General features: G+C 34.2%; 2 protein-coding genes across 2 annotated transcripts; one reads left to right on the forward strand and one right to left on the reverse strand.

Moving 5' to 3' along the window:
• Window positions 1-786: 786 nt before the first annotated feature.
• LOC138323353 (uncharacterized) lies at window positions 787-5439 on the forward strand. Its single transcript, XM_069267931.1, has 5 exons — window positions 787-1571; window positions 2278-2413; window positions 2695-3126; window positions 3445-3620; window positions 3880-5439. Exons 1-5 carry the CDS (start codon window positions 1569-1571, stop codon window positions 4999-5001), a joined length of 1869 nt encoding a protein of 622 aa, XP_069124032.1. The 5' UTR covers window positions 787-1568; the 3' UTR covers window positions 5002-5439.
• Window positions 5440-6382: 943 nt separating this feature from the next.
• LOC138323354 (ATP-dependent DNA helicase RecQ-like) lies at window positions 6383-8790 on the reverse strand. Its single transcript, XM_069267932.1, has 2 exons — window positions 7980-8790; window positions 6383-7371 (listed from the first exon to the last, which is right to left on the reverse strand). The coding sequence occupies exons 1-2, from the start codon at window positions 8504-8506 to the stop codon at window positions 6567-6569; spliced, it is 1332 nt and encodes a 443-aa protein (XP_069124033.1). The 5' UTR covers window positions 8507-8790; the 3' UTR covers window positions 6383-6566.
• Window positions 8791-12485: the final 3695 nt, after the last annotated feature.

Here is a 12485-nt window from a genome sequence, read left to right on the forward strand (position 1 = left end):
AATTACTTAACTTTTATAACATATCAAAGTTATTCTGCTGTATCTAACGTTAACTATTTAAGAGTTTATCTAAAAGCCCCGAGGGACATAGAGAGGTACATCTGCCTATCGTAAAATTGGCGAAGTTGCCAATCTCTATGTATATATGTTTCTGAAAATACGTTTAAACGTATTATTCCATTGATTTTCCAATGTATTTTTTTCTTAATCAATACGCAACGCCGACGTCTCTAATGTGACGTCATGATAACGTCGGGTTTTCGCGCCATTAGCGGATTTTTCTTTCTTCATAGTACATGAAGAAAAAGTATCTGCCAATCAGAAAGTTGGATTTAGTATGAAAACAAATACAAATTAATTATATATTTATGAACCCACCAGAGTGCCCTACTATGTAGAGTATGATTTTTACCGAGTTTTTTTTATCTAGACCCCGAAACGGGGGATATTAATGTAAACTTTATTTTATTCATTCATTTTAAGTCATACAATACAAAAACAATCAAATAGATATAACATGAAATGGATTTAGAAACAAGTGTTTTACACTTATTATTAATCCGTCTCCATTTTTGACTCATCAGTTCTGTACGGTAATTAAGTCAATCTCTCCCAGAGTGCATTGCGGTTACCCTTCATTTATAAACTTTTTATCAGTTTTGTCCTCAAGCAAACAAATAACAACCTAAATTTTGTTTGGTTTTGCACAAAATCAGGAATTTTGGTACAAATTCCCTTAGAATGAAATCCATGGTTTATATAAGGTTATATAAAGTCTATTTCAGTTTTTCACTACAAGAAAACTGGGATGAAGAAAAAAAAAATTTCAAACAAAAAAGAAAAAAAAATCTCTTCCTACCACCCCTTCATTTTCAAAGGGTGTTACCGGAAGCAAAAATGTTTTTTTATTTGGCCTTACAACACACATAACTTCTATTAAAGGGTACCCCATCTGTTTGATGCCATGCTCTGCGTGACAATTCCTGACAGTGGTGTGGTAGATAAAGATGTGATTCCATGTCTTGCTGCTGCGTACTCAATTCTATTGAAGCACAAGTATAATAATCTAAGTGCTTTTCATCGCCTCTCAACAGCAATTACTATAAAGGGTGGTATTAATGAAAGGGTAATTGAGCATTTTATAAGCTTGTGTTTGTTGGTGAAAACACATTTCTTATAACTCTAGGACATGGCTGCATTTCTATTTCACCAAATGACCAGTGACCTTTTGCAATGGCATTTGTCCGAGAGAATTTCACTGTAATTAAGGATATAACATGAAAATGAAATATCATTATAAATCCTTCCTTTTTATCTCCATTTTTTTTCAACAAAATCATTCCATAACCACATTTAGCCATGTCCAGAAAACTATGAAAGTGTTTTAAACACCCGAAGAGTTTTGTTCTACGTTTCAAGTTAAATCTAGATAGTTGAATAGATAGTTACTGTAGATAGTTTAGATAGTTGAATGCTGTTATCCAAGTTATGTTGTTGTTATTTTTTGTTAAGTGTTGCTGTTTGGTTTCAGTTGTTGCTGTTTGCTTTGTTACTGGAGGAAATAACAAATGGTATGTGAATAGAATATTGAAAATGTAGGTACTTTTGATATGTATACATTATATACATTTTATGTTTATTTGTCATGAATAATGACAATTTAAATGAAACTAAACTAATTTTTATATACATTCGTAACGATACAAATACATATATAATAGGTTTGAAATCTATTTATAAAGTAACAATATACATAACTTTATGATTTTAATCATGATTAAAATTAAAGGCGAAAAAATCCAATAGATAAACATGCAAAAATAAGACAAACAGAAAGTACAAATTGGTAGTACATCTAACTATATTTGTAATACAGTATAACTTGTCTAAACCGGATGTGAACGGGACCAGTCTATTTGTTCGGTTTATACAGGTGTCCGGTGTTGTGAAAACATTGCTGTCGGTTTGCCCAAGTTAATTTTACAAAGAAAGATATAGTAACATTACCTAGACAGTTCCGGTTTTCAGAGTAGACAGGTTCCGGATTATGCAGGTTTTGGGTGAAATAGTTTATTAAGAAATTTGCCGGGACCAAACAAATTAATCGGTATAGACAAGTTTCCAGTTTATAAAGGGTTCGGTTTAGACAAGTTATAGTGTAGGACAAAGAAAAACAAGTTCCAAATGAATGTGAAATGATTTGATAATAAAATAATAACATTAAATGCTCCTTGCTTTACTAATGTCAATTTTCCTTCTTTGAAATGTTTTATGTAGGGTCAAACAAGACTCAATCAAATGGGGTTGGTACTATCTCATGAGAGGAGATTGAAATTCCAAGACAGTGTGAACGAATCATCAAACAAACTACTTGTGGACCATCTTAAGAAGAATCCGTTGATCAAGATCACAGGTAAATAGTCTTTTATTTATATGTGAATTGTATGGTCCAGGGGACAATTAAAGTTTTCTGTTAGTCTGTAGTCTACATAAAGAATAAACGTTTGACAACTTCACTAAAATAAAAAAAAAAAAAACCTTCCTTCTCAAGATCCCAGTCAGGTAAAACCAAATACTCTTCATAGATGGCCTGAAGAGGTATCAGAAAGTGTCAGCTTGACAACTTGAAATATTTCAAGACATAGTTGACTGCTTAGGGCAATTGAACTCTTGTTAATTTAATATTATTTGCAGGTGACAACTTGGATATATACGTGAAGACATCACAAATAAACACGGAAAGGAGGAACCAAGATCTGCATCTGTTCACATCCAACATTATCTTCAGCCGTCTTGCTAGAATCGATATGGACAACAAGCCTCCACGTACTGATGTCAACAATATTGGTGCAGAAAAAATTTTACTATCGGATGATCAGAAGGATCAGCTGTTAGATGCCTATGGAATTTTGGTGGGTCGGATAATGTGTCGTCTCCCAGCATTAACTTTCATGAAGCCCCACATCCCATCCCACATACCTCATCAGAATGCTAAAAAGATGTCAGAAAAGTCCACAGTACTGCCATTGCCAATACAGTTCAAGAATGAATCAAAGCGTGAAGACTGTCTTGGAATTATGGACAGCTATGAAAACACCCTAGTCAAGTTGTATACAGATGCTTTTGGTAAGTAAATTAGGTGATGACAGTGTACAAGAATATATCAAACATGAATCCTGTTAATTATGATATCATTTTTCTGACTGGAATTATTTCTGTATGCTTTACAGAAATAAAAGTTCACATCATATGGGCATACAGGTCAATAACCAATATCGTTATCTGAACATTTCCTTATTAAATGTGGTTTCTATTGTGTAGACTGGCAAAACAAGTGCATAATATGTACCTCTAAAAGTCTTTCCTTTAATAGTTTCATTCAATATAATGAATATATGAAAATCAATTTCAGGTTTCAGTTAAGATTTTGATTTCTTCTTACAGGAAATACAGACATTCTGAGACAAGTAAAAGTTCCTATTGGAGGAGACCAATTGACCCGAGTTCGTTTGCAAGAATCTAAAAATCTTCGAACACTCTCAGTTAGCCCAGAACGAAGATTTGATGACCTTCATCCCATTGTGTTTGAAATGTGGCACAACAAACAAGATTTCTTAGAGGTAAAAATCAAATGCTTTCTTATTCAGAGAATACAAATCTGTAGATCTATGTTTCAGCAAACGTTTAAAGTCAGTTTAAGTCTGATCAACAATTATGTTTAATTCACCGTCATTAAGAAAATCAATCATTGTAGCTAATGTATTTTCTTGTATCTCTCAGTAATGGTAATCGTGTCCCACCAACCCCCATTCTACAACCAATTAGAATATATATCATAATCCCTCACATAATGAAATCCTCATTTTTCTATTTTTACAGAAATGCTTCAAAACACTGTACAAACCAGAAAACTCCCCAGGAACACTTCATCATTTTAAGACCATTTTACACCGCTCTGATGTGAATGGAAAAGTGAAAGGAAGATTCGAACCACACCACAATCTTCTCATCGCTGTTGGAGAAGGCCTCCTCACAGAACAGATATTGGAATTTTTCAATATGGAAGATGGACACTGTGATCCGCAGCATAGCCTTTTAGGTGACTTTGCAAAGCAAAAACTTCCAGAAAAGAAGAACATTGTCAACAAAATCTTAAGGGAATTCCTTTGCCATTATGGGTATGGAAATGTAGGGGATTGTAAAGGTGCATCTCCAGTTAAACACTACAAAGTATCCAGCGTCACTGCAGACGGAAAATTCATATTACAGGAGGTTCAGGATCCAGAGGATGAGCTTCAAAACTACAGCCAGAATTTATGCCACTGGGCCCTACACTTGATGGAGTTGGACGATACAGCAAAAGAAGGTGATCTTGCAAGATTGTTACTTAACTGTAGATACTCGGTACCTTTCTTTTATTCCCATTCACCATTGAGTAAATACCTGGTCGAAAACATTGATTATCTTCTCAAAACTGAATACCTGCTCTCGCCTCTTCAGCGTTGTAGAGTGCTTGAAGGCTCATTTGTGAATATACATGGAGGGGTTGGACGAAATGTTGAAAGCGATTTAGTACAAGAACATTCAGTATGTAACCAGAAAAGTTTAATCAAAACTCTGTGTGCCAACAAAAGTAAGGCAGCGATACGTCGTGTCACTGGGGCTGCAGATATGATTGCAGATCTTTGCGAGCAATTTGACAAAAGTGTTGGTGTAAAGTCCAAGTCTAGTAGACATTCAAAGTGTGTGTCTCCTAAAGATTTGGAAACCATTGAGAAAACCCTCAGGAAACTTCGTCCATTCAAACACACTCCAGGGAGAAAGTGTCCAGGATTTAAGAACATTAAACCATCACCCCTTCTTCCAGAAAAAGTGCCATTAATGAAGGCAAAGATTAACACAACTATTAAAAGACTTACAAGAGGACTAACAGTTCCAGCAGAAGAGTTCGATGACAATCTCATTCGGGAATTCGATGAAGAATTTCTTCCTGCAGTATAAGTCAATACCTGTGATTGACAATGCTTTAGAATTTATCTGTATTAGAACATTTATTTTCATTTCTTGAATACATGTACACTTCCAGAATTATTTAAGACTGGTGGTTCTAATAAATGAACATCTGATGGTAAATAATGTCACACTGGAATTGATTAAGAAATCATGACAAAATTGTGATGTAGATGGATGGAGATAAAGAAGGATGAAGGCATATGGAGATAGATAGACGAATGGATGATGTCATAATGTATATGTTAAAAAAACCCAGATTTGACAGTGCAAAAAGTATGCAAGACTTTCATTTCCATGTGCAGATTTTGCATCAATTGGGTCTCCCATTTTTGCATACATGTAAATATTTATAAACAATTTTCTTTTCCTTACTCTCATTATTGCTACTTGACCACATCTACTTATATAAATTTTCAAAAAGGTTAACATGTCATTGTCTTGTAATTTTTATTAGCCCACCATCATCAGATTCAAATGGCTTTTCGTCTGTGGTCCGTCCTTCTGATAACATTTCTTGTTACCTCTATTTCTTACAAAGGACTGAAGGGATCTTTCTCAAATTTCATATGTAGGTTTACCTAGGGCCTTATATTTAGTTGTGCATATTGTATTTTGGGACCAATCAGTCAACAAGATGGCCGCCAGGCCACCATCTTGGATTTTGAGTTAAAGTTTGTTACAGCTATTTCTCAGAAAGTACTGAAGGGATCTTTCTCAAATTTCATATGTAGGTTCACCTAGGGCCCTAGTTGTGCATATTGTATTTTGGGACCAATCAGTCAACAAGATGGCCGCCAGGCCACCATCTTGGATTTTGATAGTTAAAGTTTGTTATATATCTTAAAAAGTACGTATACTGAAATGATCTTTCTCAAATTTTATATGTAAAAATATGAAGTTAACTTTGAAAAGCAGAGAAAAGATCCCTCTTTCCATTGTGAGACTTAGATCATTCATTGGTGGGTGCCAAGATCCCTCTGGGATCTCTTGTTGAAAACTTATGTACCTAATGCACAACACCGGTTTACATTTAGTGTCATTATAAATGCATGGTGATCATAATAAGAACAACTTGTAAAACTAATATGTTGGAAGTATTTTTTTTATATTATGTAATGACATTCCAGTACTGAAAATGTAGTTACCAATTTCTGAAACATCAACTGTGCCACTCTTTCCTTGAATTCACTTATACAAGGTAATTACTTCCTGTACTATGATCTACAGCAAGAACAAATTTAAATTTCAAAATTTTCATATAGTTCAGCAATCTCTTTTTTTTTAAAGTCCATCCTTTCTGGTAATCAATTTTCACATAGGTGTGACTGTCAATGAAATGAAGTCTGTAATCATCAGAACACCTGTACATTCATAAGTTGATCATTATAGAATTAATATTGATTACCAGGGAAATATTGTTCTACTGTAAAACTGTAGTAATTTATAAAGATCTTTGGCATTTCAGAAATACAAGAAATGGAATATGTAATACATATATGTGAATGCTTTATTAATGTAATCCTATTAAAGGAAAACATGAAAAGATATATGGTTTAGTTTGATTTTTCCCGGGAGTGAGATTTACAGTTAGAACAACATTCTGTAGCAGTAATCGACTGATCCTTCTCAAATCCAAAAACATTTAAGATTGCATTTCTTAAACATGTTGTGTCATTCTTGCAGTAAGCGATAATATCTTCTGTGATTCCTGGAAGATTCTTGGCGATGTCATGATTATTGAAATACAAAACAGCCCTTGCAGGTTGACCCTGGCGCCCTGCACGCCCAATCTCTTGCATATACTGTGAAATGTTCCTTGGTGGGCAAGTATGAATAACTTGTGTCACATTCCTTGGGTCAAATCCCATCCCTGCTATGGACGTAGTTAATACCAATCGTATTCTAGGATTTTCAACTTTCAACTCCTTTATTGTTCTCGAAATCACGTAGTCATCTTGACCGGAGCATATTGCACTGTACAGTGCATCATCTATAGACTTTGTTCCAAATAAACCGTGGAGATGCATTAAGACTTCACTCATATAAAACACAGGGAGAAACATGAGTGTCACAGGAAAAGCCTCCTTTTTATCAAAGAGTTCTTGGCAAATTGGATATACAATTTTCTCATACTCTCCCAGCCTATCTTCACTTGATTCCTTCCTGCATTTTTCAAAGAAAATGTTCCTCTTGTCTGGGCTATGTTCAATCAATTTACAGTTCTCCAGATGGAGTAAAGCTGGAATCTCCTTCTTCTGCTTAACAGTCAAGGTCCCACTTAATGCTATGAATGGCACTGAAGGAAAGAACACTTTCAAACTTGACATCTTTCCAAAGGCAGTCCGAAATTCTTCACCCCTGCGAATGATAATGTACAGATAAATGCAAAGTTCTTAAATAAGATTCTCCTGTGTATATATTTTTATACATCTGAGGTCATATTTTCTTAATCTGTCCTTCAATGTCCCCTTTTTCAATTTCTATATATTTTTTTTCTTCTTTTTAGAAACGCAATAAACTCATTTCAGTGATCTATATGTTGCAGTTACAATTGCTAGATTTGCCATAAAAATGTTTATTTTATGGTTCCCTCTCCAAGGGGACTGATGAACATGACAAAGAATATTTCTAACCTCAGGTGACACGTTGTTATGTGTGAAATGTTTATTCCAATATTAATTTTACCTGTATTGAATTTGTCCACAAGAGATTACAGTGATAGAGATTGATATTATCCGACTCCCATGGACTGATAGGTGGTGGCGAACAGGGTCAAATTACACCTGAAATTCTTCAGATTTCCGCTGCGGCCCAGTTTTTCATTTCAGTTGAAAAAGCTAAATTGTGGTGACATTCACTACACATGGTCCTCTAATAAAATCAAGTAACATAAAAACAGTTTTGAGTGGTATCATCCATTTGGGCTTTAAGTTAGTATAAAGTATATAAAATGATCTAATACTAACCATTTCTGGATAATGTGGCATTCATCAATGACAACAGCTTTGACATTATGGGTAAATCTCTCGTTGGACAGTAATCCTTTCCCTTCAGTAGTATTGAGAAGAGCCTCTGGATGACACAGAATAATTGAATATTCCCCGTTGATCACAGTTGTAAGAGGGACATCACATTTAACATCATACTTTTCAAGATCAACATCATCTAGTGTATCCGTAGTTTCATCAACTTTAGTTTTTATGTCCAGTTTGCAAGCTGAAATTCCACGCTTTTTCATCGATTCCAATTGGTCTTTTTGAATGATATTCAGTGGTGAAACAACGACAATGATAGGGTTTGAACATGTGGTGTCAATGAATAGTTTTGGCAGTAGGTGAAAGATTATACTTTTACCATAACCAACAGGTAAATTAACCAGTAAGTCGCACCTTTCATTACATAAACACTCTAGTGCCTCACTTTGTTTTTCTTTTAAAACCAGGCCAGGTTCATAATCACTTACTATTTTGTTCAGAATATCTTTGGTGGCCATCTCGCTGAACTCACAATCATATATATATACGTTTTAGGTGAAATAAACGGTTATCTCGCAGCTTCGGTGACTGGTGGGTGACGAACGAAAAGTACAACACGTGTACATCAGCGACAACTCGAGCCAAGAATGTTTACAAACAAGACTATTTACTCACAAATACTCCTCCGCAATGTAATCCATACTAATAATAATTTTCTAAATTGATATGAATACTTCTCAAAGTAAATTATTATCAAATGAAGGTAACTGACACAAGAGGAAATTTATACATAGCAAAAAAAAAATTATTACATGCCACATATACGTTTTTCAAGAATCTTGAAATGGCGCGAGCCGTTTACAGAGGTAATGAAGGGTAACCGCAATGCACTCTGGGAGAGATTGATTATTGGCGCAAACGTGGGAGAATGAATATGAAAAATTTAGGTATTAGGAAATGAGGAGATGAAAAGAAAAAGAAAAGAAGAGAGATTGCCAATGCCATTGTTCACTTTAAATAAATACAACTGTGAAACGATAACTACAGAAATGAATCATGGAATCAATTGAATCTCTTGGAGCTGATAATGAATTGTTGGACACATGTAAAAATCAAAGAATTTTCATCAATAGTTAAATCATTGGTGCCAAAAAGTAATAGTTCTGTTGTAATAGGATGATTTAGGACAGCAAAGAAACGATTTCGAAGATCGGAAAAAAGTCTACAATGTAATAAAAAATGTTCGTTATTTTCATCAACTTGACAAACGGGGGATATTAATTTGGGTTTGTCCTTCTGTCTGTCTGTCCGTCTGTCTGTAACACTTCGTTTCCGTGCAATAACTGTCACAAATGTAAACTGATTTTCTTCGATCGCGACTGTCGATGGACCTTATTTAGCGGAGTTATGGCCCTTTGAATTATTACAAACGTCATTTTCTGCCATTTCCGTGCAATACGTAACAAATGTAAACCGATTTTCTTCAAACTTAGTAACAAGGTTTACTCGGCCAAGTTCGATCGCGACTTTCAACGGACCTTATTTAGCGGAGTTATGGCCCTTTGCTTAAATATAAAAAAAGTCAGTTTCTGCCACTTTCGTACAATAACTGTAATGAATAATAACCGATTTTCTTAAAACTTGGTAACAAGGTTGAATGCCTTGAGTGCCTGGCCAGGTTCGATCAACTCTTTTAGCGGATGGTATTTATCAGAGTTATGACCCTTTTACTACTAATTTACTACAAATGTCATTTTTCTGCAGATTCTGTGTACTAACTAACAAATGTTAAAACTAATATTGTTAAAACTTGGTAACAAAGTTTAATGCCGTAAGGGCTTAGCCAAGTTCGATCGCCACTTTTGGCAGATCTTAATTAGCAGAGTTATGGCCAGGCCCTTTGATTTATTAAAAAAAAACCTTCATTTTCTGCTTGAAAGCGGGGATGGAAATTCCACGAATTTGCTTGTTTATATTGATTTTCCCTATTTTTGTTATTCAAATTTTCTTTGGACTAATAAAAGGAGGCAATGAGTTTAGGACTGGGCCGCCAAGGCCTCGATAAAATAGTGATGCTGACCTAGATTACTTCATTGTTTCATTTTGAAATTATGCACATTTTTGTATACGATAATAGTGGAATTTAGTAACTCAGGATTTAAAATTTGAAACATGATGCATTATAAATCAAACAAACGGACGAACGAACGAAGGATACGACATAAACTCAGCCGGCGAATCTCCGAAACAAAAACAATAGCATATAATGCAATGATACGTATGATCTCCGAAGTCCCCAAGAAGGTTCAAAACATAATTTTAAGATTTTGAATATTCGTTTGTAAACATGTATGCCAATATATATTTACACGACATTTTGATAAGTTCGAAAGATATATCGCAGTTTTCCCAGCATTTGCTATCACATGGATCTGAGAATTAGTTACAGATTACATAATCATGGACCCACCAGATTCTCAAATCCATGTGTTTGCTATCGTTATCAAATTGACAATATAAATGCCAAGAAAATTACGCCTTTAGAACTTTTAAAAATAAATACCTTAAGAACGAAGGCTAAATATGGGGTTTAGATATTTATTAAGACTCAGAAGATGGCAGTTGGTGGACGAAAAACCCTATACGAAAATGTAGGACGTATATGAGAAGGATAAGTCACACGGCTGTATCTCCATTTGCCCACTTTTTATAATCTGATAATTAGCAGAATGTTGTGACAAAGATTATAGTCTATTTCAGAGAAGTTAACCTGGGTTTACCTGTGTTTTACCTGTGAATTTCACCTGTGATACGTACTGTACTTATTCAATAAGGGTATCATTTATGTATAACTTGATGTACATGTATGGAAATAATATTACATGGAAAAATCTTTTGGTTTGATACTCTTTGTGATGTCAGTTATGTTATTGATTTTTCATATTAATAATATACATATAATAATAATATATCATGTATAAGTAAATAATTAACACATCAAACGTAAAATCAATATTTGGTCCTAACTTTAAAACTTCAAAATTCCTTTTTCTCTTTTTGACAAACATATATACCTGTACATATAAACACATAAATAATAACTATAATTGCTAATTGTAGTTCAATCAAAATATACCTTCTTGGATATCGAGCTACATGTATAGAGATACATATACGTATAAACTTTAGTGGCATTTATAACATAATCCACATTCAACATATTTACAAAAAATAGTTTATGGTAATAATTATGTAATCATGCAGTTTATGTTTACGCCTCTTTTCATTAGAAATCGCCTTTGTGAAATTCTACTGAAGTATTTATACTGCAATACATCGTGATTTTTAGGAATCCCATTGAGTCAATTTGCCGACAAAAATCTTACTCTTACCTTCATAATTTGACATGTTCGAACTATTGGAAATATGATCTATTATAAAAAAAATCAGGGTTCGAACTATCACTAGCTAAACAATTATCTCAATAACATTCACATTCTCTCAAACAATTTACATTCTGCAGAAGTCTATATTCTGTAGAAATGCTTAGATTTTTATAATGTGATAGGAGGGATGCGCACTATACATGTATATACATGACAAATCATGCAAATTCTTGTCACTGTAGAATTGGAATTTCGAGACATCTAGATCTGTACAGTTTGATATATAGGGTATACAACTGTATATGATATAATTAATATATTAGATACAAGTACAAACGTACATGTATATGCATTTGTATATATATCTTCATGTACATGTATATTGTTACATTATCATCCTATAGATCCTTTATATCCTCGATCTGTAGCTATATAGCTACATTGTACACAAGTGAACATGCCACTGTCTTTAACTAATTCTTGAAATTGCAACAGTTTGTAAAAAAAAATCTGACATTTAATTCTCCTAAAACTTGGATGAAATTTTGTTCTTTAATACACCATTCCAATGGTGAAATTTATAAAGATGTAACATAAAATATCATTTATATTTGTCTGTCAAAACGCACAAAATATTATATAGTACTGTATTGTATACAGATATATCGATATCTCTCTATCTATTTCCCCACTTTTGATAAACAAGAGGTAGCTCAGGTAAACGAACACAGGTAAGCACAGGTAAAAATTATTATGGAACTGACTATAATTGGTTTTCCATTGTTCTCTCCTATACCAACACTTTTCTTTGTTATCTAAAAAGTGGGCAAATGGAGAACACACCAGTCACACTGGGTTTTGGGGAAGTCCAAGGCAGGCGCTTTTGTGTTTGTGCACTGACCGTGACGTTGGGCGACGACTGATTTTCCTTTGATATCCGCCGGCGCAGCCTTTGATGTAGCTTGCGGGTGCGAGGGTTACCGTCTTACCTTCTGAAGCGGTGCCGTCATTTCATGAGCTGTCGATTTTTTTAACGGAAATTTAAGACATATCCCCTTAATATTCCATCTTGATGAAAGCAAGTAATAAACGTCGTGAAATTTAATAAACT

Source organism: Argopecten irradians, chromosome 5 (assembly GCF_041381155.1).
Source record: "Argopecten irradians isolate NY chromosome 5, Ai_NY, whole genome shotgun sequence".
Lineage (NCBI taxonomy): Eukaryota > Metazoa > Mollusca > Bivalvia > Pectinida > Pectinidae > Argopecten > Argopecten irradians.

What these genes read in the sequence shown, in the direction of transcription:
- LOC138323354 (XM_069267932.1), bottom strand. Translation starts at nt 8,506, where the DNA reads ATGGCCACCAAAGATATTCTGAACAAAATAGTAAGTGATTATGAACCT. An exon ending in TGCCACATTATCCAGAAATG is followed by an intron (nt 7,372 to 7,979) that starts GTTAGTATTAGA and finishes TATCATTCGCAG; the next exon opens with GGGTGAAGAATTTCGGACTG.
- LOC138323353 (XM_069267931.1), top strand. An exon ending in TCCGTTGATCAAGATCACAG is followed by an intron (nt 2,414 to 2,694) that starts GTAAATAGTCTT and finishes TATTATTTGCAG; the next exon opens with GTGACAACTTGGATATATAC. An exon ending in GTTGTATACAGATGCTTTTG is followed by an intron (nt 3,127 to 3,444) that starts GTAAGTAAATTA and finishes TTCTTCTTACAG; the next exon opens with GAAATACAGACATTCTGAGA.